This window comes from Leucoraja erinacea, chromosome 1 (assembly GCF_028641065.1).
Source record: "Leucoraja erinacea ecotype New England chromosome 1, Leri_hhj_1, whole genome shotgun sequence".
Lineage (NCBI taxonomy): Eukaryota > Metazoa > Chordata > Chondrichthyes > Rajiformes > Rajidae > Leucoraja > Leucoraja erinaceus.
The window spans coordinates 2,335,011-2,360,567 of record NC_073377.1 but is presented as its reverse complement, the minus strand read 5'-3'; the positions used below and the strand labels follow the sequence as shown (position 1 = coordinate 2,360,567).

The 25,557-nt window shown below is 45.8% G+C and overlaps 1 protein-coding gene across 1 annotated transcript in view; it reads right to left on the bottom strand.

Annotated features, from left to right (window-relative positions):
* LOC129700638 (histone-lysine N-methyltransferase Smyd1-like) overlaps positions 1 to 25,557 on the bottom strand; it is a 43,462-nt gene that overhangs the window by 10,907 nt on the left and 6,998 nt on the right. Inside the window, exons 2-9 of the mRNA XM_055641255.1 lie at positions 17,219 to 17,395; positions 16,065 to 16,122; positions 14,893 to 14,964; positions 12,986 to 13,003; positions 12,031 to 12,161; positions 9,149 to 9,187; positions 3,257 to 3,452; positions 1,317 to 1,409 (exon numbers count right to left, since the gene is read on the bottom strand). Coding sequence (XP_055497230.1) covers positions 1,317 to 1,409; positions 3,257 to 3,452; positions 9,149 to 9,187; positions 12,031 to 12,161; positions 12,986 to 13,003; positions 14,893 to 14,964; positions 16,065 to 16,122; positions 17,219 to 17,395 — 784 coding nt within the window. The remainder of the gene's footprint in view (positions 1 to 1,316; positions 1,410 to 3,256; positions 3,453 to 9,148; positions 9,188 to 12,030; positions 12,162 to 12,985; positions 13,004 to 14,892; positions 14,965 to 16,064; positions 16,123 to 17,218; positions 17,396 to 25,557) is intronic.

The window sequence follows — 25,557 nt, the reverse complement described above, 5'->3', positions numbered from 1 at the left end:
GCAATGCCATTTGAGTTAGTGTGGCCCTTGACACAGAAACTGTATGGCATGAAGCACCAGTGAATAGTGACCAAACACTTCATTCTAAATCTAGACTAATGTCTAGCCCTTCTGCCCACAATGACTTCTAGCCCTTCGGCCCACAGTATCTGTACTGAACATGATGCCAAGATAAGCTCCCATCTGGGGGGGGGGGGGGGGGGGGGGGGGGGGGGGGGTAGGGGGGGGGGCTGGAGGAGGGGAGGAAGGGCAGAACAGAGCATGGCGAGTGACTGGTGGATACGGGCAAAGAGTGTTTTTGATAGGCAGATGGTTGGACAAAGGCCAGTGGTAAAAAGCCAAAAGGGTGTGAGATCAAACTGGAAAGGTTACAGAGAAGATTTACAGAGGAAGTTGCCAGGACCAGAGGGTCTGAGCTATAGGGAGAGGTTGAGTAAACTGGGACTCCATTCCTTGGAGCGCAGGATGAGGGGTGATCTTATAGAAGTGTATAAAATCATGAGAGGAATAGATCGGGTAGATGCACAGAAACTCTTACCCAGAGTAGGGGAATCGAGGACCAGAGGACATAGGTTCAAGGTGAAGGGGAAACGATTTAATAGGAATCTGTGGGGTAACCTTCTCACACAAACAGTAGTGGGGGTAAAGGAACAAGCTGCCAGAGGAGGTAGTCGAGGCTGGGACTATCACATTGTTTAAGAAATAGTTGGATAGGTACGTGGATAGGACAGGTTTGGAGGGATATGGACCAAATGCAGGCAGGTGGGACTACTGCAGCTGGGACATGTTGGCCGGTGTGGACAAATTGGGCTGAAGGGCCTGTTTCCACGCTGTATCACTCTATGACTCTATAAGAATAGGAGAAGAGCGAATTGTGAAGCCAGAGGAATGTATATCCCTCGGTGAAAGGGTGGGGGGTTTGGGCAGAAATGGGTGTGTCAGGTGAGGCACAGGGAAGAGGGAGCGGGGGAATGAAGGCTAGAAGGGGTGGTTTTGTAAGTTAGTTACCTAATATTGTAGAATTCAATGGTCATTCCGTTAGATTGTAAGCTACCCAAGGTGATGTTCCTCCAGTTTGTGCGTGGCCTCACTCTGGCAGCGGAGGAGGCCCAGGACATAAAGGTCATTGTGGGAATGGGAAGGGGAGTTAAAATGGTTAGCAACCAGGAGATCCAGGAGCCCTTGGCAGACCAAGAGGCATCATAGTTCCAAGTGAATTTGAATGCAAGGTGGGAGTTAGTGGTAAAATTAATTAAATCAATGAGCTCTGCAGGATTAATCTGCTGACAAATACACAAACAAATGTTTCCACTTACATTTGCCCAAACTCCTTCTTGTCGTTCCTTCTCAACTTTTTCCAATGTTGTCTTTGAAAACTCAACGACTCCTGTCACAGTTTCTTCTGGTGGCTGCAACGGGACAAGATGGTGTGAATTGCGGGCTTGCGGAATAGACGACCGCACTATTCACGCAGAATGGTGCAGCGTTGACCCCATCTACACCACACTGTCTCGGAAAGCCTCCGACATAATCGAAGACCTCTCCCGCCCCAGTCATTCCTTGTTCTCCCCGCGTCAGTTGGGCAGAAGGTACAGAAGCTTGAAAGTGTGCACGCACCACCAGTCCCAGGAACAGCTTCTTCCCCTCTGTTATCAGGCTTCTGAGCAGTCCCTCCATTAACTAAGGTACTGTCCAATTCATACCTACCCTATTGTAGACTTGGGCCTTATCTTTAGTACTGTTACAATATAATGCTGAGAACTAAATTCTGGCACTGTGTATATTTTCCTTTGCTCTATCTGAGTTTGGTAGCCGAGTTTGGTTTGGTTGTATTTATGTTTTCAATTGTCTAATTTGATTGCACTCCTACCAAGTACTAGCTGGGATTTTCAGATGCCTTGTTGCCATTTTTAAAAATATTGCACACAGATGTTGACCATTCCAAGTGGAGCTTGATAGGTGAGGGGAGGGTGGTCCATATAGCAGCCCCCTTGCTATACTCACTCTATACTCATGGCTGCGTAGCCAGTCATAGTGCGAACTCCATCATCAGGTTCGCTGACGACACCACTGTTGTGGAACGTATCACTGATGAAGATGAGTCAGAGTATCGACCGTTTGACCAAATGGTGCCAGCACAATAACCTGGCTCTCAACACCAGCAAAACCAAGGAACTGATTGTGGACTTTGGAAGGGGTAGGATGGGGACCCATAGTCCCATTTATATCAACGGGTCGATGGTGGAGAGCTTCAAATTCCTGGGCGTGCACATCTCTTAAGATCTCTCCTGGTCCGAGAACACTGATGCAATTATAAAGAAAGATCATCAGTGCCTCTACTTCCTGAGAAGATTACGGAGAGTCGGAATGTCAAGGAGGACTCTCTCGAACCTCTACAGGTGCACAGTAGAGAGCATGCTGACCGGTTGCATCGTGGCTTGGTTTGGCAACTTGAGCGCCCAGGAGCGGAAAAGAATGCAAAAAGTTGTCAACACAGCCCAGTCCATCATCGGCCCTGACCTCCCGTCCATCGAAGGGGATCTATCGCAGTCGCTGCCTCAAAAGGCTGCCAGCATCATCAAGGACACAATCCTGGCCACACACTCATCTCCCCACTGCCTTCAGGTAGAAGGTACAGGATCTGCAACATCCAGGTTCAGGAATATCTGCTTCCCCACAGCCATCAGGCTATTAAACTCAACTCAAACAAAACTCTGATCATTAATAGCCCATTGCACTTTATCTGTTTATTTATGTGTGTATATATATATTCATTGGTATATGATCACTCTGATCTGATCTGTTCCATATTTATTTATGCCGACTATATTCTGTTGTGCTGAAGCAAGGCAAGAATTTCATTGTCCTATCTGGGACACATGACAACAAACTCTCTTGAATCTTAAATCTTGAATTAGTTTAGTTTAGTTTAGTTTAGTTTAGTTTCACATGTACTGAGGTACAGTGAAAAGCTTTTGTTACATGCTAACCAGTCAACGGAAAGACAACACTTGATTACAATCGAGCCATTCACAGTGCACGGATACATGATAAAGGGAATAATGTGAACAACGCTTAGTGCAAGATAAAGCCAGTAAAGTCCGATCAAAGATAGTCCAAGGGTCTCCCTTGAGGTAGATAGTATTTCAGGGCTGCTCTCTGTTTGTGGTAGGATGGTTCAGTTGCCTGATAACAGCTGGAAAGAAACTGTCCCTGAATCTTTTCTGAACCTGGATCCCTATTATTTCTGATTTACCTTTTTGCCATCTTCCTCTTTGACAGCCTGCATCAGGTCATCTTTCATTCCCTTCTGGCAATGCTCGCAGCTGCAGTCAAAATAGTACTGTTCCTTCAGCGACTTGCGCCTCTCTGCACTGAGGCTCAGGAAGTCCACATAAGAGACCATCAGCTCCTCTCCCACCTTGATAGGCGCGACTGCCCGCAGCTCAATTCTGTGGATAATCAGTCAGGCTATTGAGTGTAGAAATTGGGACATCACGTAAAAGTTGTACAAGGCGTGGGTGAGGCCGCATTTGGAATATTGTGCTTCTGGAGTACTAAAGCTTTTCACTGTACCTCGGTACACGTGACAATAAACTAAACTCAAACTCATTGCATGGGAAGGAACTGCAGATGTTGGTTTAAACTGAAGATAGACACAAAAAGCTGGAGTAAACTCAGCGGGACAGGCAGCATCTCTGGAGAGAAGGAATGGGTGACGTTTCAGGTCGAGACCCTTCTTCAGACCGTCTTGACACTAAACGTCACCCACTCCTTCTCTCCAGAGATGCTACCCGTCCCGCCCAAACTCATTGTGTTCAGTTTTGGTCACCCTGCTATAGGAAGGGTGCCATTAAGCAGGAAAGAGTGCAGAGAAGATTTCCGACAATGTTGCTAGGACTAGTGGATCTGAACTGTAGGGAGAGGTTGGACAGGTAAGGACTTTATTCCTTGGAATGCAGGAGGCTAAATGGTGATCTTATAGAGATGTATGAAATCATGAGGGGAATAGATAAGGTGAACACACAGGGTCTATTATGCAGGGTAGGGGAATCAAGAACCAGAGGACATAGGTTTAAAGCAAGGGATCTCAACCTGATGTAAATTTACCCCCAGATGAAACATTTGCTGATTCTGGATTTGTACATATTTTTTCTCATTGACTGTTTGGTTCTGGTATCTGTTCATTAGTTGTTCATAAATAAGTGAAATAACATTGTTATGTGCTATTACAGTTGCCGGGGGGTAAACGGGACGAAAAAGGTTGGGAACCCCTGGTTTAAAGAAAGAGGGGAAAGAATTAATAGGAACCTGAGCAGCAACATTTTCACTCGGAATGGTGGGTATATTGCCTGGGCTGGTAGAGGGGGTATAATAACAACTTTTAGACTTCAGACTTTAGAGTTACAGCAGGGAAACATGGCCCTTATGCCAACCGAGTCCACACCAACCAGCAATCACCCGTATGCTAATACTATAGGAAAATAACTTCACAGTGTTAACAATGAACATATGTGAAAATATAAAGCACTATTGACTATGGACTATATCCTAACACACTAGGGACAATCAACTTTTTTTTTGGCCACTGTAAATTGTCCCGATTATGGGTGTGAGTCCCAGAAACTGGTGGGATAGATAGGAATATGGGGAGAATAAAATGGCGTTGGTCTATTTACCCACCACCATCTGAGTGAAAATGTCGCCCCTCAGGTTCAGGCTGGGGAATGGTTGATAGAATTTAATACAGAAAAATGTGATGTGTCGCATTTTTGGACGTCTAACATAGGCAGCACCTACACAGTGAATGGCAGGGCTGCAGGGAGTGTTGTAGAGCAGAGGGATCCAGGAGTGCAGGTGCATGGTTCCTTGAAGGTCGAGTCGCAGGTAGATAGGGCGGTCAAAAAGGCTTTTGGCACATTGGCCTTCATTTGAGTATAGAAGTTGGGAGGTCATGTTGCAGTTGTATAAGACGTTGGTGAGGCCGCATTTAGAGTATTGTGCTCAGTTCTGGGAATCATCTTATAGGAAAGATGTTGTCAAGCTGGAAAGGGTACAGAGAAGATTTACGAGGATGTTGCCAGGACTAGAAGGTGTGAGCTTTAGGGAGATGTGGAGAAGCCTGGGACTCTATTCCTTAGAGCACAGGAGGATGAGGGGTGATCTTATAGAGAGCATAAAATCATGATTGGAATAGATCGGGTAGATGCACAGAGTCTCTTGCCCAGAGTAGGTGAATCGAGGACCAGAGGATATGGGTTTAAGATGAAGTGGAAAAGATTTAATAGGAATCTGAGGTGTAACTTTTCAACACACAAAGGGTGGTGGGTGTATGGAACAAGCTGCCAGAGGGGGTTGTTGTGGCTGGGACTATCCCAAAGAAACAGTTACACATGTTTGTACATGGATCGGCCAAGTTTGGAGGGATATGGACCAAATGCGGGCAAGTGGGATAAGTGTAGATGGGACATGTTGACTGGTGTGAGCAGGTTGGGCTGAAGGGCCTGCTTCCACACTGTATCACTCTATGACGCTCTAACTCTATGACTAAATCAGAAAGATTCAGAAAATCAAGGCAAAACTTTGACAACATAACAATTGTAGAATCAATTAAATGCTGGTTATTTGCATCAAAACAGTGCCCCAGAAATATCAATGTACTTTCAGCCAGTTATACGCTTTTCACTGTTGTTAAGATGGAACTGCAGACGGCAATGTCACACAACAAGCTATCAGAGGCAGAAACATTAAATCATGCATTTTAGAGATTGACAGATAACTAATTGTTGAGCAAGGCTACCAGGAGCATTGTCAGTGTGGAAACAAGCCCTTCAGCCCAACAATCCCACGCTGACCAGTGCATTAGTTGTACCTGTACTTTCGTCCTATCCCACTCTCTCCATACAGATAACACCCATAGTCAGGATCGAACCCAGGTCTCTGGCACCAGAAGGCTGCAACACTACCGCTGCACCACCGTGCCAGCCCTTTCTGACCAGGGAATCTTCTAATATCTCTATTGATGGTCCAATGAGGTGTCTGTTTAGATGGTACATTCAAGCCTCCGGAGTTGGAAACTTTTCGGGGTCAGATTGCTAGTCAATAAACTTCATATACAATGAGGCCGGCACAGTGGCGCATCGGTAGAGCTGCTGCCTTACAGCGTTAGAGACCCAGGTTCAATCCTGACCACGGATGCTGTCTGTACGGAGTTTGTACGTTCTCTGGAATTCACTGCCACAGAAGGTAGTTGAGGCCATTTCATTGGCTATATTTAAGATGGAGTTAGATGTGGCCCTTGTGGCTAAAGGGATCAGGGGATATGGAGAGAAGGCAGGTACAGGATACTGAGCTGGATGATCAGCCATGATCATATTGAATGGTGGTGCAGGCTACTCCTGCACCTATTTTCTATGTTTCTCCCTGTGACTGCATGAGTCTTCTCCATGTGTCCCAGTTTCATCCACACTCCAAAGACATGCAGGTTCGTAGATTAAATTGGCCCTTTATCCTGCCCTAGTGTGCAGGAAAGTGCTGGTGTGCAGGTGATTGGCGCGGACTCGGGGGGCTGAAGGGTCTGTTGCAACGCTGCATCACTAAACTAAAGTAAACTAGAGTAATATTTATTCCTATGATCTCGGGTGGTGGGTGCACGGAACATCTGTGATTATGCTGTCAGCTAGGGTAGACGTTTTGTCTGGGTTTTGATGAACAGTTGGCATGAAATTAATACATGCCAATATGGGTTAGAAACATAGAAACATAGAAATTAGGTGCAGGAGTAGGCCATTCGGCCCTTCGAGCCTGCACCGCCATTCAATATGATCATGGCTGTTCATCCAACTCAGTATCCCGTACCTGCCTTCTCTCCATACCCTCTGATCCCCTTGGCCACAAGGGCCACATCTAACTCCCTCTTAAATATAGCCAATGAACTGGCCTCAACTACCCTCTGTGGCAGAGAGTTCCAGAGATTCACCACTCTCTGTGTGAAAAAAGTTCTCCTCATCTCGGTTTTAAAGGATTCCCCCCTTATCCTTAAGCTGTGACCCCTTGTCCTGGACTTCCCCAACATCGGGAACAATCTTCCTGCATCTAGCCTGTCCAACCCCTTAAGAATTTTGTAAGTTTCTATAAGATCCCCTCTCAATCTCCTAAATTCTAGAGAGTATAAACCAAGTCTATCCAGTCTTTCTTCATAAGACAGTCCTGACATCCCAGGAATCAGTCTGGTGAAATTTTCTCTGCACTCCCTCTATGGCAAGAATGTCCTTCCTCAGATTTGGAGACCAAAACTGCACGCAATACTCCAGGAGTGGTCTCACCAAGACCCTGTACAACTGCAGTAGCACCTCCCTGCTCCTATACTCAAATCCTCTTGCTATGAAAGCCAACATACCATTCGCTTTCTTTACTGCCTGCTGCACCTGCATGCCTACCTTCAATGTCGGTTTAGGCTTAAAGGTACAGAACACATGGTAACAAAAAGCCAACCAAAACTCAATACCATGCAGTTTTACTAATTGCGTGGCAAGGAGAAGGAATAAAATTAATTTGGTTGGATTGGGTAGAAAGAAAAGTATTCTCCATCTAGGAGGACTTTATTCACCAGTGGGAGTACTAAGTTGGTTAAGTCTAAGATAATGTCTGTAGATTAAGATAGAGAGAGGTGAGCTCTTCCCAATAGCAGATGTACAGATGTCTATGAAAGATATAAGGGGGACATAGAACATAGAACATAGTACAGCAGAGGAACGAGTCCTTCAGCCCACAATGTTTGTGCCCACAATAATGATGTTAAGGAATTGCAGATGCAGGTTTATACCAACGATAGACCCAATGTGCAGCGGGACATGCAGCATCTCTGGAGAAACAGGATGGGTGACGTTCCGGGGCAAGTCTGACAAAGGGTCCCGAATCGAAATGCCACCCATCCTTTTTCTCCAAAGATGCTGCCTGACGTTACTCCAGCGCTTTGTGTCTATAATGCCAAGTTAAACTGATCTCATCTGTCTGTACATGATCACTATCCCTCTGAAGATAGACACAAAATGCTGGAGTAATTCAGCGGGACAGGTAGCACCTCTGGAGAGAAGGACTGTGTGACATTTCGGGTCAAGACCCTTCTTCTGACGGTCAGGGGAGAGGGGCGACAAGAGATATGGAAGGGTAGGGCGTGAAAACGACAGATCAAATTAGACGATGGTCAAGGAAATGTTGAATGGTTCATTGTTGGCTGAGGGGAAGGTGACAACGAGGCCTACAATCAGTAAAATTAATCAGTAGGACAGTGAAACTAGTCGGAGAACTAGGGTGGTGGAAGTACAGGGTGAGAGGGAGAGCAAGGGTTACTTGAAGTTGGAGAAGTCAATGTTCGTACTGCTGGGTTGTGAGCTGCCCAAAGGAAATATGAGGTGCTGTTCCACCCATTTTGTGTTGAGCTTCAGTAGAGAAGGCCCAGGATAGAAAGCTCATAAATGCAGGAGCAGGCCATTCGGCCCTTCGAGCCAGCACCACCATTCAATATGATCGTGGCTGATCATCCAGAATCAGTACCCCGTTCCTGCTTTCTCCCCATATCCCTTGATTCCGTTCACCCTAAGAGTTATATCTAACTCTCTCTTGAAAACATCCAGTGAATTGGTCTCCACTGCCTTCTGTGGCAGAGAATTCCACAGATTCACAACTCTCTGGGTGGAAGAGTTTTTCCTCATCTCAGTACTAAATAGCCTGCCCCTTATTCTTAATCTGTGACCCCTGGCTCTGGACTTCCCTAACACGGGGAACATTTCTCCTGCATCTAGCTTGTCCAATCCCTTAAGAATTTTATATATTTCTATAAGATGTCCTCTCATCCTTCTAAATTGCAGTGGGTACAAGCCCAGTCGACCCATTCTTTCATCATATGTAAGTGTGCGACATTTTACAAGGATGTCGTCAGGACTTGAGGGCCTGAGCTACAGGGAGAGTTTGGGCAGGCTGGGACTTTATTCCTTGACAGGACAGCACGCCACAAAAAGGAATTTCACTGTACCACGATCCACGTAACAATGAATTAAACGATCACAAACTAGATATGGGGGACTGAGCAGCTAAAGTAAGCCAGGGTGAGGGAGACATAACAGGACACAGTAGCAACTCAACCCACCTCATCTGTGTGTGGAACATTGATTTAACCGCATCACGACTGTAAGACAAAATGAGAATCCACATTTCACCGCCAACGGAAAAATAAATCACAAACAACAACAACAGCAACAACAACAACAGAAGTTTGCATTTGTACAGAATCGTTAATATAGCAACTCTTCCCATGGGCAATGGGACAGAGCAATGTGTGAGACTGGGCCAGGTAAATGAGGAGTAGGGAACAGTCAGCAAAACTAGGGTTACGAGGCGATAGAGAGAGAGGTAGAAAACATAGAACATAGATAAATAGGTTCAGGAGTAGGCCATTCGGCCCTTCAATCCAGCACTGCCATTCATAGAAACATAGAAACATAGAAATTAGGTGCAGGAGTAGGCCATTCGGCCCTTCGAGCCTGCACCGCCATTCAATATGATCATGGCTGATCATCCAACTCAGTATCCCGTACCTGCCTTCTCTCCATACCCTCTGATCCCCTTGGCCACAAGGGCCACATCTAACTCCCTCTCAACACGATCATGGCTGATCATCTAAAATCAGTACCCCGTTCCTGCTTTTTCTCCATATCCATTGATTCCTTTAGCCCTAAGAGCTAAATCTGAATCGAGGGGCAATCTAGAATAAAGATCTAAGAGCTAAAGGTAAGGGCAACACAGATGCACAGTGGTAGAGTTTGCTGCCATAGAGCGTCAGAGACCCAGGTTCGATCCTGACTACAGGTACTGCCTGCACGGACTTTATACATTCTCACTGTGACTGCGTGGGTTTTCTCCGGGAAATCCGGTTTCCTTCCACATTCCAAAGTTGTGCAGGTTTGTAGGTTAATTGGTTTCTGTAAATTTTCCCTCGTGTGTAGCATAGGTGGCATGGTGGTGGCCCAGCGATAGTATTGCTGCCTTAGAGCGCCAGGGAGCCGGGTTCGATCCTGGCTACGGGCGCAGTCTGTGACTGCATGGGTTTTCTCCGGGTGCTCCGGTTTCCTTCCACATTCAAAACACATGCAGGTTTGTAGGTAAATTAGCTTTAATCAAAATTGTTAATAGTCCCTAGTGTGTAGGATAGTGCTAGTGTACAGGGATCGCTGGTCGGCGCGGACTGGGTGGGTTAAAGGGCCTGTCCCCAAGCTGTATCTCTAAACTAAACTAAACTGAACTCGATCAGCACGATGGATCTCAGAGGAAAGTGAGACGTCTATTAAATGGAATCTCAGAGAAAAAGTTCTGCAGCTGAAACACAAAATGCTGGAGGAATTCAGCGGATCAAGTAGCAACTGTGGAGGGAATGGACAGGTGATGTTTCCGTTGGAACCTTCTCCCTTTTCCTGTTTTCCATCAATCTGAATAAGGGTCCTGACCCGAAACGTCATCTGTCCATTCCCTCAACAGATGCTGCCTGACCTGCACAATAACCCTGCTGATTTCCCCCGGCATTTCACTCACCATTCTTGCTTGCATCTGTGGTTGCTTGAGTCTCCATTTAACAGCTGAAAGCACAGTTGCTGATGGCAGAAGGATTAAATTCGGAGAAACACAAGAGGCCTGAGTTAGGCTATTGTGGATACTGAGGAGGTGAATCTGTGCAATTCAATACCACAGAAGGCTGTGAAAGCCAGGCCAATGGCTATCTTTAAGGCGGAGATTGACAGATTCCTCATTAGTATGGGTGTCAAGGGTTATGGGGAGAAGGCAGGGGAATGGAGTTGAGAGGGAAAGATAGATCAGCCATGATTGAATGGCGTAGACTTGATGGGCCGAATTGCCTAATTAAGAATAAAGGGTAGGCCATTTAGGACTGAGACGAGGAAAAACTTTTTCACCCAGAGAGTTATGAATCTGTGGAATTCTCTGCCACAGAAGGCAGTGGAGACCAATTCACTGAATGTTTTCAAGAGAGAGTTAGATTTAGCTCTTTGAGCTAATGGAATCAAGGGATATGGGGAAAAAGCAGGAACGGGGTACTGAATTTAGATGATCAACCATGATCATATTGAATGGCGGTGCTGGCTCGAAGGGCGGAATGGCCTACTCCTGCATCTTATTTTCTATGTTTCTATGTTTCTATTCTGTTCCTATAACTTATGAACTTATGAGATGGCAGATGGTAGGGACCTTTGGGACAAACTATTATTGTTTTACATAAAATATTATTGTTCGATGGCACTCAAAAATGATGGAGAAACTCAGCAGGTGCAGCAGCATCTATGAAGCGAAGGAAATAGGCAATGTTTCGGGCCGAAATCCTTCTTCAGACGGCTGTTGGCTTGTTCGATGGCTGTTGTCCTTTTACAGGTTAAGAATTTGCCTTACAGCGCTAGGGTCCTGGGTTCGACACTGAGTACGGGTGCTGTCTGTATGATGTTTGTACGTTCTTCCCCGTGACCTGCGTGGGTTTTCTCCGGATGCTTCAGTTTCCTCCCACACTCCAAAGACGTACAGGTTTGTAGGTTAATTGGCTTGGTGTAATTGTAAATTGTCCCTAGTGTGTTTAGGATAGTGTTGGTATGCGGGGATCGATGGTCGGCGTGGACTCGGTGGGCCAAAGGGCCTGTTTCTGTGCTGTATCTCTAAACTCTAAACAAAACTAAATGGCTTATGTAATATTTAGAGACAAGGTTGCCATGCTGATGGAACTGTGGCAGGCATCTGGAGCTGGAGTGCAGACCACCCTGAATGGAAGAACAGACTCGAGGAGCTGAATGGCCCATTGCTAACAACCCTATTAGCACCAAGTTAGATAATGCAAGACAGGTCTAATATCTTAAAAATCTCATTGCATTCAGATCATCATTGCACACTCAGACAGAAAATCCACCCCCTACGGAGAAACAAGACGCAGCAATCTAATTTCACTGCTTTATCAAGTTGATGTATTTGTTTACTCACTTTCCATTGTTCAATATGACGGTGCAATTTGGCCAGCAGTCATGATTCACGAGGCAGAGATTTGTAAACAATCCAACTCCTACAGCTTGCAACCCACGCTGGTCACTGATGGTAAAACCGTTGCAGTTTATCTGATGAATGAATCACAAGTGGTTTAAAAAATAATTGGAGTACTGCATTCCCCTCATTCCTTAATTGTTGATTAAATATCGTGAGGTAGAGTTGCTGCCTTACAATGCCAGAGACCCGGGTTCGATCCCGTCTATCGGTGCATGTCTGTACGGAGTTTGTACGTTCTCCCCGTGACCTGTGTGGGTTTTATCTCCGGGTGCTCCGGTTTCCTCCCACATTCCAAAGCCGTACAGGTTTGTAAACTGATTGGCTTTGGTAAGAATTGCAAATTGTAACTAGAGTGCAGGATAGTGCTAGTGCACGGGGTGATCACTGGTCGGCGTGGACTCGGTGGGCTGAAGGGCCTGTTTCCGTGCTGTATCTCTAAACTAAACTAAACTAAACTAAACTAAACTTTCCACTTCTAAACTTTCCTTTCCACCCTACTAGAGAGATACTTGCATGTAACTCAAATCTTCTAAGATATGCCGAAGTGCTTTGCATACAGTGGATAAATCATGGAGCCATATAATGCAAAAATAGGCCCTTCAGCCCACACATCCATGCCATCCTTTTTGTCCATCTACACTAATCCCATTTACCGATGTAGAAACAAGGAACTGCAGATGCGAGTTAATACACAAAAGGACACAAAGTGCTGGAGTAACTCAGCAGGGTCAGCAGCAGCATCTCTGGAGAACATGGATAGTCCGGTTTTTATTACCCGCCCTCAGTTGTTTCTATGTTTTTATAGTTTTTGTTAGATGACGTTTAGGCTGGATAAATCTCGCCCTCACTGGAGACCCGACCTTTTCTTGATTCCATTGTCGTTGGGGCTACTTACCACTCCAAATATGTGTGACTCATGGTCACCTCACCGCGCTAAGCTCCTGGGCTTGGTGGGCTGCCAGTACCGCTGATGAAAACCTCAACGTCCAGATTCAGCGGGTCCCTTCCTTCTCAGGGTCCTGCAACGGCGATCTCAGGAGTTGCGGGGTCGATGGTCCTGGAGCGGGTCCTCGATGGACACGAAGGCCGACGATCCTGCGGGGCGCACACAAAAGAGTCCCTGCGCACCCTCTCTCCTCATCCTCCACAATCGCCATCGCCAGCCGGGGCTTTGACTTTGAGTCCTGAGAGCAGTGGAGAGAATCCATCACAGCAATGTGATGGATGTTTACGTAAAATGTAAATTATGTTGTGTCTGGGGTCTATTTGTTTGTAATGTATGGCTGCAGAAACGGCATTTCATTTGGACCTCAAGGGGTCCAAATGACAATTAAATTGACTATTGACTATTGACGTTCCAATGGACGGTGGTGTCAATACCTGCAGTTGATCTTGTCTGTTAGTTTGGAGATACAGTGCGGGCCACCGAGTCAGCGCCGACCAGTGATTACCACGTACGCTAGCACCATCCTACGCACTGGGGACCACTTTTACAATTCTTACCAAAGCCAATTGACCTACAAACCTGTACGTCTTTGGAGTGTGGGAGGAAACCGGGACACCCAGAGAAAACCCACGAAGGTCACGGGGAGAACGTACAAACTCCGTACGGGCAGCACCCGTAGTCAGGATCGAACCCGGGTCTCTGACACTGTAAGGCAGCAACATTAGTGCTGCGCCAATGTGCGGCCCGTCTAGAATATCTACCCTCCACCACAACCCTCTGTCTTCTATGAATAAACCAGCTCTGAACCCCTACCCGATCATGATGGCATCTTAACCATCAGGATCAGTAAATCTGCAACGATAATTTCCATTTCTCTACTATGCTGCGGCAAGGTGGCGCCGTGGTAGAGTTGCTGCCACACAGCGCCAGAGAACCAGGTTCGATCCTGACCTCGGGTGCTATCTACATGGAGTTTGCACGTTCTCCCTGAAACCACGTGGGGTTTCTCCGGGTGCTCCGGGTTCCTCCCACACTCCAAAGAGGTACATGTTTGGAGGTTAATTTGCTTCAGTGAAAGAAACATTGTCTTAACCCTAGTGTGTAGGATGGTGCTCGTGTTGGGGGTAATCGCTGGTCAGTGCGGACTCAGCAGGCCAAATGGAAAATCAATTCAGATCACATTTATAAAAAAGCCAACCAAAGACTTTTCTTTCTCGGCCAGCTCAAGAAGTTCAGAGTGAGGAAACATCTCCTAATCCGATTTTACACGGCCACCATCCAAAGCATGCTCACTTCATCAATAACAGTCTGGTACAGCAGTTTAGACACTCACTCCCGTAATAAACTACAGCGCATTGTCAACAAAGCATCCAAAATCATCAGCACCCCCCTCCCATCAATAGAATCACTCAATCTCAAACGGTCCGTGTCAAGGGTGAAGGAAATCATTTCTGATCCCTCCCACCCAGCTCACCACATCTTCCACCTGCTGCCCTCAGGGAGGCGCTACAGCTCACTGCCCGCCAAAACATCACGATTTAAAAACAGTTTCTATCCACATACGTCGAATTCTGAACACCCTATGACAACATCACATAGCCACCTCGTGCACGTACTGTATACTGTATGTTGTTGTGTTTTTATGTTATGTTTGACGGGAATCAGCCTATCAGCCTATTGTATAACATCCTGTACTGAACCTGAATTCCACCAATTTAACTGTGTGGTCATTAAATAATCTAATCTAATCTAATCTAATCCACACTGTGCCTCTAAAGGCTAAAGTCATTTTTTAGCTACCTGTTCCAGACGTCAATTGTTCAGTGTACAGCAACACTGGTAATAATCCCAGTTACGTTGTTGGCCTCCACATCACTTGCTTCCCAATTCCCATCACTATCTGGAGGCTTTAATGGGACCTTCCACGGCTGAAGGGGGCAGTAGTTCATAGGTTATGGGAGCGGAATTATGCCATTAAGGCCTCTTTTCCTAGACTCTCCCACTACTGGAAACATCCACTCCACATCCACTCTATCCAAGCCTTTCACTTTTCTGTACGTTTCAATGCGGTGCTTCCCCCCCATCCTTCTAAACTCCAGCGAGTACAGGCCCAGTGTCGTCAAACACTCATCATCTATTAACCCACTCATTCCTGGGATCATTCTTGTAAACATCCTATAGACCCTCTCCAATGGCAGCACATCCTTCCTCAGATATTGGGCTCACAGTCCTCCAAATGCGGTCTGACCAGTGCTGTATAGATCCTCAGCATTACATCCCTGTTTTTATATTCTAGTCCTCTTGAAATAAATGCTAACATTGCATTTGCCATCCATACTGCCAATTTGTTTTGCAAATTAGGGAATCCAAGGGGCAGCACGGTAGTGCCAGCGGTAGAGTTGCTGCCTTACAGCTCCAGGGACCCGAGTTAGAACCTGACCATGGGTGCTGTCTGTAAGTAGTTCTCCTCGTGACCGCATGGGTTTTCCCCGGGTGCTCAGGTTTCCTCTGCACTCCAAAGACATACGGGTTTGTAGGTCAGTTGGCATTGGTAAAGACAGTACACTAGGATAGATCTAGTGTACGGTGTGATCGCTAGTCGGCGCGGACTCGGTCCGCTAAAGACCCTGTTTCCGCACCGTAGTTTAAGAATAAGGGGTGAGCCATTTAGAACGGAGATAAGGAAACATTTTTTCACACAGAGAGTTGTGAGTCTGTGGAATTCTCTGCCTCAGAGGGCGGTGGAGGCCGGTTCTCTGGATACTTTCAAGAGAGAGCTAGATAGGGCTCTTAAAGATAGCGGAGTCAGGGGATATGGGGAGAAGGCAGGAACGGGGTACTGATTGGGGATGATCAGCCATGATCACATTGAATGGCGCTGCTGGCTTGAAGGGCCGAATGGCCTACTCCTGCACCTATTGTCTATTGTCTATTGTCTATCCCCAAACTAAACGAAACTGCACCAACACTCCCAGTCCTTTTGCACCTCTGATTTCAGAGTTGTTTCCCCATTTAGAAAATAACTTACGCCATCATTCCTACTACTAACGTGCGTGACTCCACTCTTTGTATTCCATCTGTCACTTCTTAGCCAAGAGTCAAGAGTCAAGAGTGTTTTATTGTCATATGTCCCGGATAGAACAATTAAATTCCTACTTGCAGCAGCACAACAGAATATAAACATAGTACACTGTAAATAATATAATAAACAAGGAAAAAATACACTCTGTACACACACACTGTACATACACACACTGTACACACACACACACACACACACACACACAGTTGCACACACACACAACTGTCCTACTTGCAGCAGCACAACAGAATATATAAACATAGTACACTGTAAATAATATAATAAACAAGGAAAAAATACACACACACACACACACTGTACACACACACACTGTACACACACACACACACACACACACAGTACACATATATACACACACTGCACACACACACACACTCACACTACACACACACACACACTGTACACACACACTGTACACACACCACACACTGTACACACACTGTACACACACACACACTGTACACACACACACTGTACACACACACACACTGTACACACACACACACACACACACACACACACACACACACACACACACTGTACACACACACACACATACTGTACACACACACACACACACACTGTACAGTACACACACACACACTGTACACACACACACACACTGTACACACATACCCACTCACACACGCACACACTCTACACACACACACACACTGTACACACACACACACACACACTGTACAGCTCCACTCCCTTCTGTCGTGGGGTGGACTGACTCTCCCCCTCACCCCACCCCAGCCTCATTCTTTGCACATCCTGGATTTTTCCACTCGACCATTTAATTTCATGTTTGTGGATTATTACATATGTGGATTTTTCCACTCGACCATTTAATTTCATGTTTGTGGATTATTACATATGTGTTGTGCAATAACTGATCACTTAAATCTCATTATCATCACATGCCACGTTCAATGCCTTGTAACTGTATCTTTTGACTGTTGGCAGACCAATTTCCCTCCGTGATGAACAAAGCCCTAGCGTATTGTATCGTATACACACACACATAGATACAGACAAAGCAAGGAGGCCCCACCAAGGCTGATGGCAGTGCTCACCTGATGCTCTCGTTGGGCGCCTTGCCGTAGTTCCTGATGGCGCTGCATTCGCTCTTGTGCTCCGTCCACGCAGCTTTCTGACAGGTGCGGTCGCAGTAGTGGGCAAACTTACACTGCATGCAGCGCTGAAGCTTCGCTTGCTTCTTGAAACACCCGTGGCATACGTGGTAGGTGAGGCTGCAGTCAGAAACAGAGAACAAGAAGCCCGCGTTAGACCAGGCACCTCTTTCCCTTTTAGTTTAGTTTAGTTTACTTTTGGTTAGTTTAGTATAGTTTAGTTTAGTTTAGTTTAGTTTAGTTTAGTTTAGTTTAGCGATACAGCACAGAAACAGGCCCTTCGGCCCACCGGGTTCGTGCCAGCCAGGGATCTCCACACATTAACACCATCCCACACACACTAGGGATAAAGGTTTACATTTATACCAAGCCAATTAACCTACAAACCTGTACGTCTTTGGAGTGCGGGAGGAAACCGAAGATCTCGGAGAAATCCCACTCAGGTCACGGGGAGAACGTACAAACTCGCTACAGACGGCACCAGTAGTCTGGATCGAACCCGGGTCTCTGATCCTGTGAGGCACCAGCTCTACCCTGCGCCACTGTGACACCCAGTATGGTGTTGAAACCTTGTGACGGACATTCATAGAACAGGACAGCACAGCAACAGGCCATTCAGCCCACAGTGTCCGTACCAAACATGATGCCAAGTTAAACACTCTGTCTGCACGTTTATGTTCATAAGTGAAAGGAGCACAATTAGGCCATTCGGCCCATCATGTCTAATACACCATTCAATCATTGCTGATCTATCTCTCCCTCCAAACCCCATTCTCCCACCTACTCCCTCTAACCCCTGACACCCATACTAATCATGTGAGCCACATCCCCCCCATCCTCTGCATAACCATGTGCCTATGTAAAATCCTCTTAAACGCCACAGTAGTGGCATGGTGGGGCAACGGTAGAGTTGCTGCCTTACAGTGCCAGAGACCTGGGTTCAATGCTGACTATGAGTGCCGTCTGTGCGGAGTATGTACGTTCTCCCCGTAAGACCCACGTGTGTTTTCTCCGCATGCTCTGGGTTTTTTCTCACACTCCGAAGATGTACAGGTTTGTAAGTTAATTGGCTTTGATAAATATTATGAATTGTCCGTGGTATGTAGAATAGTGTTAGGTACGTGGATCGCTGGTCGGCACGGACACCAGCGATGGCGGCACTGACATATAATGAAAGAATGGGTCGATTGTGCTTGTATTCGCTGGAATTTAGAAAGAGAGTGGATCTTATAGAAACATATAAAATTCTAAGGGATTGGACAGGCTAGATGCAGGAAAAATGTTCCCGGTGTTGCGGGAGTCCAGAACCAGGGGTCACAGTTTAAGAATTGGGGTAGGGCATTTAGGACTATGAGGGAAAACATTTTCACCCAGAGAATTATGCAATTGTAGAATTTTCTGCCACAGAAGGCAGTGGAGGTCAATTCACTGGATGTTTTCAAGAGAGAGTTAGATTTAACTCTTTAGGCCTAACGGAATCAAGGGATATGGGGAGAAAGCAGGAACGGGGTACTCATTTTGGATGATCAGCCATGATCATATTGAATGGCGGTGCTAGCTCGAAGGGCCAACTGGCCTACTGCTCTTATTTTCTCTGTTTCTATGCTTCAATGATTCAGCGGGCCGAGAGGCCTGTTTCCATGCTGTATCTCTAAACTAAACTGAAGCCATTTCATATCTGATTCAACCACCTCTCCAGGCACCCACCATTTAGACTGGTTCAAATTCTTGAGAGGATTAGAGTGCAGTCTTTTGCCCACAGTGAGGGAATTAAGAAACAAAGGACATATGTTTAAGGTGACGGGGGAAAAGTTTAATAGGAACCTGAGGGGCAACTTCAGGGGATGTGTTGGCTCTGGAGAGGGTCCGGAGGAGGTTTACAAGAATGATTCCAGGAATGAGTGGGTTAGCATATGATGAGCGTTTGACAGCACTGGCCTTGTACTTGCTGGAGTTTAGAAGGTTGAGGGGGGACCTCATCGAAACTTACCGAATAATGAAAGGCATGGGTAGAGTGGATGTGGCAAGGATGTTTCCACTAGTGGGAGAGTCTACGAACAGGGGTCATAACCTCAGAATTAAAGGGCACTCTTTTAGAAAGGAGGTGAGGAGGAACTTCTTTAGTCAGAGGGTAGTTAATCTGTGGAACTCATTGCCACAGAGGGCTGTGGAGGCCAAGTCAGTGGATATTTTTACAGCAGAGATAGACAAATTATTGATTAGAACGGGTGTCAAGGGTTATGGGGAGAAGGCAGGAAAATGGGATTAGGAGGCAGAGATGAGCCATGATTGAATGGCGGAGTAGACTCGATGGGCCGAATGGCCTAATTCTACTCCTATAACTTGTGAACTTGTTTACACAAAAGGTGGTGGGTGAATGGAAAAAGCTGCCAATGGAGATAGTTCAGGCACGTGCGATCACAACATTTAAGAAATATTTAGACAGATACATGTGCAGGAAGGAACAGTCTGAATAAGAATCTCAACCCGAAATGTCAACTATTCCTTTTCTCCAGAGCTGCTGCCTTCTTCTTCTTAATCTTCTTCTTGCATATATCGTGCACAGCCTAAAGTTGTACGACAATTTGTTCTATTTGATCTTATTTGATTGTGCACGCCGGGTTGATTGAATTCATCAAAACAGGGCGGACCACGTGAAGATTGCAATCTTCCACCCCAGCTGCTGCCTGACCCGCTGAGTTACTACAGGATTCTGTGTCTATAGACAGGTACCAGGACAAATTTAGAGGGATATGGGCCGAACGCAAGCAGGTGGGACGTGTAAATGTTGCAGAATTAAAGGGACCGCAGCTATTTACAATATACATCAATGATTTAGATGAATGGATTACAAGTAACATTAGCAAATTTGCAGATGACACAAAGCTGGGTGGCAGTGTCAACTGTGAGGAGGATGCTATGAGAATGCAGGGTGACTTGGACAGGTTGGGGGAGTGGGCAGATGCATGGCAGATGCAGTTTAATGCGGATAAATGTGAGGTTATGCACTTTGGTAGCAAAAACAGGAAGGCAGACTATTATCTAAATGGTGTCAAGGTTAGGAAAAGGGGAAGTACAGTGGGATCTGGGGTTCCTTGTTCATCAGTCAATGAAAGTAAGCATGCAGATACAACAGGCAGTGAAGAAAGTGAATGGCATATTGGCCTTTATAACAAGAGGAGTCGAGTATAGGAGCAAAGAGGACCTTCTGCAGTTGTACAGGGCCCTGGTGAGACCACACCTGGAGTATTGTGTGCAGTTTTGTTCCCCTAATTTGAGGAAGGACATTCTTGCTATTGCGGGAGTGCAGCGTAGGTTCACAAGGTTAATTCCCGGGATGGCAGGACTGTCATAAGCTGAGAGAATGGAATACTCTGGAATTTAGAAGGATGAGAAACATTGAAACATATAAGATTATTAAGGGTTTGGACATGCAAGAGGCAGGAAACATGTTCCTGATGTTGGGTGAGTCCAGAGCCAGGAGCCACAGTTTAAGAATAAGGAGTAAGCCATTTAGAACGGAGATGATGAAACACTTTTTCACTCAGAGAGTTGTGAGTCTGTGGAATTCTCTGCCTCAGAGGGCAGTGGAGGCCGGTTCTCTGGATACTTTCAAGAGAGAGCTAGATAGGCCTCTTAAAGATAGTGGAGTCAGGGGATATGGGGAACGGGATGTTGATTGTGGATGATCAGCCATGATCGCATTGAATGATGGTGCTGTGTCGAAGGGCTGAATGGCCTACTCCTACACCTATTGTCTATTGTCTTCTTTTAAGAAGGAGATGAGGAGAAATTTCTTTAGTGAATCTGAGGATTTTTTTGCCATAGAAGGTTGTGGAGGCCAAGTCAGTGGATATTTTTACAGCAGAGACAGATAGATTCTTGATTAGTACGGGTGTCAGAGGTTATGGGGAGAAGGCAGGAGAATGGGGTCAAGAGGGAGAGATAGATCAGTCACAATTGAATGGAGGAGTAGACTTTGTACGTTCGCCCGATGACCACGTGGGTTTTCTCTGGGTGCTCTGGTCTCCTCCCACACTCCAAAGACGAACATGTTTGTAAGTTAATTGCTGTAAAATTGCGTTAGGGTACGGGGTGTTCGCTGGTCAGCGCGGTGTGCCGAACGGCCTGTTTCCACTGTCTGAAGAAGGGTTTCGGCCCGAAACGTTGCCTATTTCCTTCGCTCCATAGATGCTGCTGCACCCGCTGAGTTTCTCCAGCTTTTTTGTGTACCTCCTGTTTCCACTGTATCTCTAAAGTGTAAAGTCTAAAGTACAGGGTCTAATGATGGGAGAGCAAACTCGCCTCAGTAAATGTATTCAGCACATGGCAACGATGAAGAGTAATACAGCACAATGAAATATTAAACTTCCTGCATTGGGATCGGATAGATGATATTCTGATGGAAGGTCAACATAAAATGTCAAACACAGTTCACAGAGTTGCTGCCATAAGGGAATAAATAGTATCATCTTCCTGCAGAGCTGTATAATGCCAACAGGCCACTGATCATTTGGGACATTTAATCAGATTTGATGATTATCTGCATTAGTCTTCAGTGTTTAGTCTTTAGAGATACAGTGTGGAAACTGGCCCTTCAACCCACCGAGACCACACTGACCAGCGATCACCCCGTGTGCTAGCACTATTCTACACACACTAGGGATCATTTATAATTTTACCAAAGCCAATGAACCTACAACCCTGCACGTCTATGGAGTGTGGGAGGAAACCGGAGCACCCAGAGAAAAGCCACTTGCTCACTGGGAGAATGTACAAACTCCGTACAGACAGCACCCCAGGTCAGGATCGAACCCGGGTCTCTAGCGCCACTGTGCCACCCCCTGCCTGATCATGCCCTAGATTCAGATGAATCCTCCGTCAGAGCAGGGGGAAATACCAACCCTCGTCAGAGACAGGAGAGGGCAATCCAGGTTGTTATAGCGTCACAGGGCACGGCAACAGGCCCTTCAGCCCATCGAGCCCCTGTCTATTAAAATGCATATACATCTCATCCCTCAGAATCCTCTCAAAGTAGTTTGTCTACCACCGATGTTTGACACCTGGTTGCTGGAATAGCTCAGTGAATCAGGCAGCATCTGAAGAAGGGACCCAACCCGAATCATCACCTATCCATTTGTTAGTCTGTGCCCAAGATGGCTGTCGGAAGAGAGAGTGGACGCTGGCGCGCTTTAGCTGCCGCTGCTCTCTCTTCACATTGTGTTTTTTTTGATTTTTTGATTTTGTGTCTTTGGAACGATTTCTATCTTTAATTTGTATATTGATGATGTCCTTATTATTTATTTTTCTCCGACTATATGTTTTTTTTCTCTTCTGTTTAATCTTTGTAAGGTGACCTTGAGATTTGAAAGGTGCCCGAAAATAAAATGTATTATTATTATTATTATTATTATTATTATTATTATCCATGTTCTCCAGAGATGCTGCCTGAGCCGCTGAGTTACCCCAGCCAGCACTTTGTGTCATATTTTGTGAGCCAGCATCTGCAATTCCTTGTTTCTAGGCTCACTGGTTTAGTTTAGTTTGGTGTAGAGATACATTGCGGAAACAGGCCCACATGGTGCTGCCAACCAACGATCACCACACATTAGACCGTCCTACACACACTAGGGACAATTTTTATATTTACCAAGCCAATTAACCTACAAACTTGTACTTTTTGGATTGTGGGAGGAAACCGAAGATCTTGGAGAAAACCCACGCAGGTCACGGTGAGAACGTAAATCTCCGTACAGACGACACCCATAGTCAGGATCGAACCCCGGTCTCCGCCGCTGATGCGCTGTATCACTGCACCACCATGCCGCCTGGTCTATAGTTTCCAGACTTTTCCTTGAGGCCCTTCTGAAGTAGAGGCACCCTCCAGTCATCTGACCCCTCATCCATATCTAATGACACCCAAGAGCTCTATCTAACTCTCTTTTGAATGTATCAAGTGAATCGGCCTCCACTGCCTTCTGAGGCAGAGAATCCCACAGATTCACAACTCTTTGTGTGACAAAGTTTTTCCTCATCTCAGTTCTAAATGGCCTACCACTTTTTCTTAAACTGTGGCCCCTGGTTCTGGGCTCCCCCAACATTGGGAACATATATCCTGCATCTAGCATGTCCAATCCCTTCATAATTTTATATGTTTCTATAAGATCACCTCTCATCCTTCTAAACTGCAGTGAGTACAAGCCCAGTCGCTCCATTCTTTCATCATATGTCAGTCCCGGAATCCCGGGAATTAACCTGGTGAACCTACGCTGCACTTGCTCAAAAGCAAGACTATCCTTCCTTAAATTAGGAGACCAAAATTGCACACAATACCCCAGGTGTGGTCTCACCAGGTCCCTGTACAACTGCAGTTAACATGATGCCAAGTCAAACTGATTTTATCGGCTAGCACATAGTTTATATCCCTCTATTCCTTGCACATCCATGTGCCTATCTAAAAATAATTTAAACGCCACTATCATATGTGTATGTGTGTGCGTATATACACACACTGAATTTTTCTGTTCACATTTATCATATTGTTCACAGTGTACTATGTTTACATATTCTGTTGTGCTGCTGCAAGTAAGAATTTCATTGTTTTATCTGGGACATATGACAATAAAACACTCGCGACTCTTGACTCATGTGATATTCAGGTGTCTGCTAAAAAATTCCCTTCTCACCTTAAACCTATGTCCCCTGGTTCTTGATTCCCCAACTCTGGGTAAAAGATTGTGCATTCACCCAATCTATTCTCCTCATGATCTTATACGCCTCTAAAAAATCACCCCTCAGGCTCCTACGCTCCTAGGAATAAAGTCCCAGCCTGCCCAACCTCTCCCCATTAGCTCAGGCCCTTAAGTACTGGCAACATGCTCATAAATCTTCTCTGCATTCTTTCTAACATAACATCGTTCCAATAACACGATGACCAAAACTGAACATAATACTCCAAATGTGGCCTTACAATGTTTTGTGCAGCTGCAACATAACATGCCAACTTCTATACCCAATACATTGATGAAGGCCAATGTGCCAAAAGCCTTCTTGACCACCCTATCAACCTGTGACACCGCTTTCAAGGAACTATGTACCTGCGCTACTAAGTCCCGCTGCTCTATAACAATCCCCAGAGCCATGGCATTCACTGTGTAGGTTCTGCTCTGGTTTGACTTCTCAAAATGCAACACCTCGCACATATCTGTATTAAATCCATTAACCATCCCTCCGCCCACCGACCCAACTGATCAAGGTCCTGCTGCAATTTTAGTTAGCCATCTTCGCTACTATGATGCCACCCACATTTGTAACATCTGCAAACTTACATTGTACATTCACCTCCAAATGTATTCTCATACATTCCCATTCAACTCTAAATCTTTTACTGTCCTCATTAATCTATTAATCAGTTCCATATACAGATATTCCCATCGTCTTATCCAACCCACACACACACCCTCACACACACACACACACACACAACCCACACACACATCCTCTTCAATCTAAAACAATATCTCCCTTGCTATTTCCATACATGCCACCTGACCTGCTAAGTTCATGTGCTAGGAGCAGAATTAGGCCATTCGGCCCATCACGTCTACTCCGCCAGTTGATCATGGCAGATCTATCTTTCCCTCCTAACCCCATTCTCCTGCCTTTTCCCCATAATCCCTTACACCAGTACTAATCAAGAATCTATCTCTGCCTTAAAAATCTCCATCACTTGGCCTCCACAGACTTCTGTGGCAATGAATGTCACAGATTCACCACTCTCTGACTGAAGAAATTCCTCCTCATCTTCCTATAGGAATGTCCTATAATTCTGAGGCTATGACCCCTAGTTCTAGACTCTCCCACTAGTGGAAACATCCCCTCCATATCCACTCTATCCAGGCCTTTCACTATTCGGTAAGTTTCAATGAGGTAGCCCCTTCATCCTTCTAAACTCCAGCGAGTACAGGCCCAGTGCCGTTAAACGCTCATCATATGTTAACCCACTCATTCCTGGGATCATTCTTGTAAACCTCCTCTGGATCCTCTCCAGCGCCAGCACATCCTGTGTAAACCATTCTGTGTACATCATTTGGTGTAAACCAGCATCTGCAGTTCCTTCCTACACATCCTTCTTCAGATATGGGGCCCAAAATTGCTCACATTAGTCTAAATGTCAGTTTCTGACATTTCCTGTTGCTGTTTCAGTTTCAGATTTTTGATATTTGTTCTCCAGTAATCCAATGGATTGGACAAAAGTACAGGAAGAGGTCTTTCCTCCCACC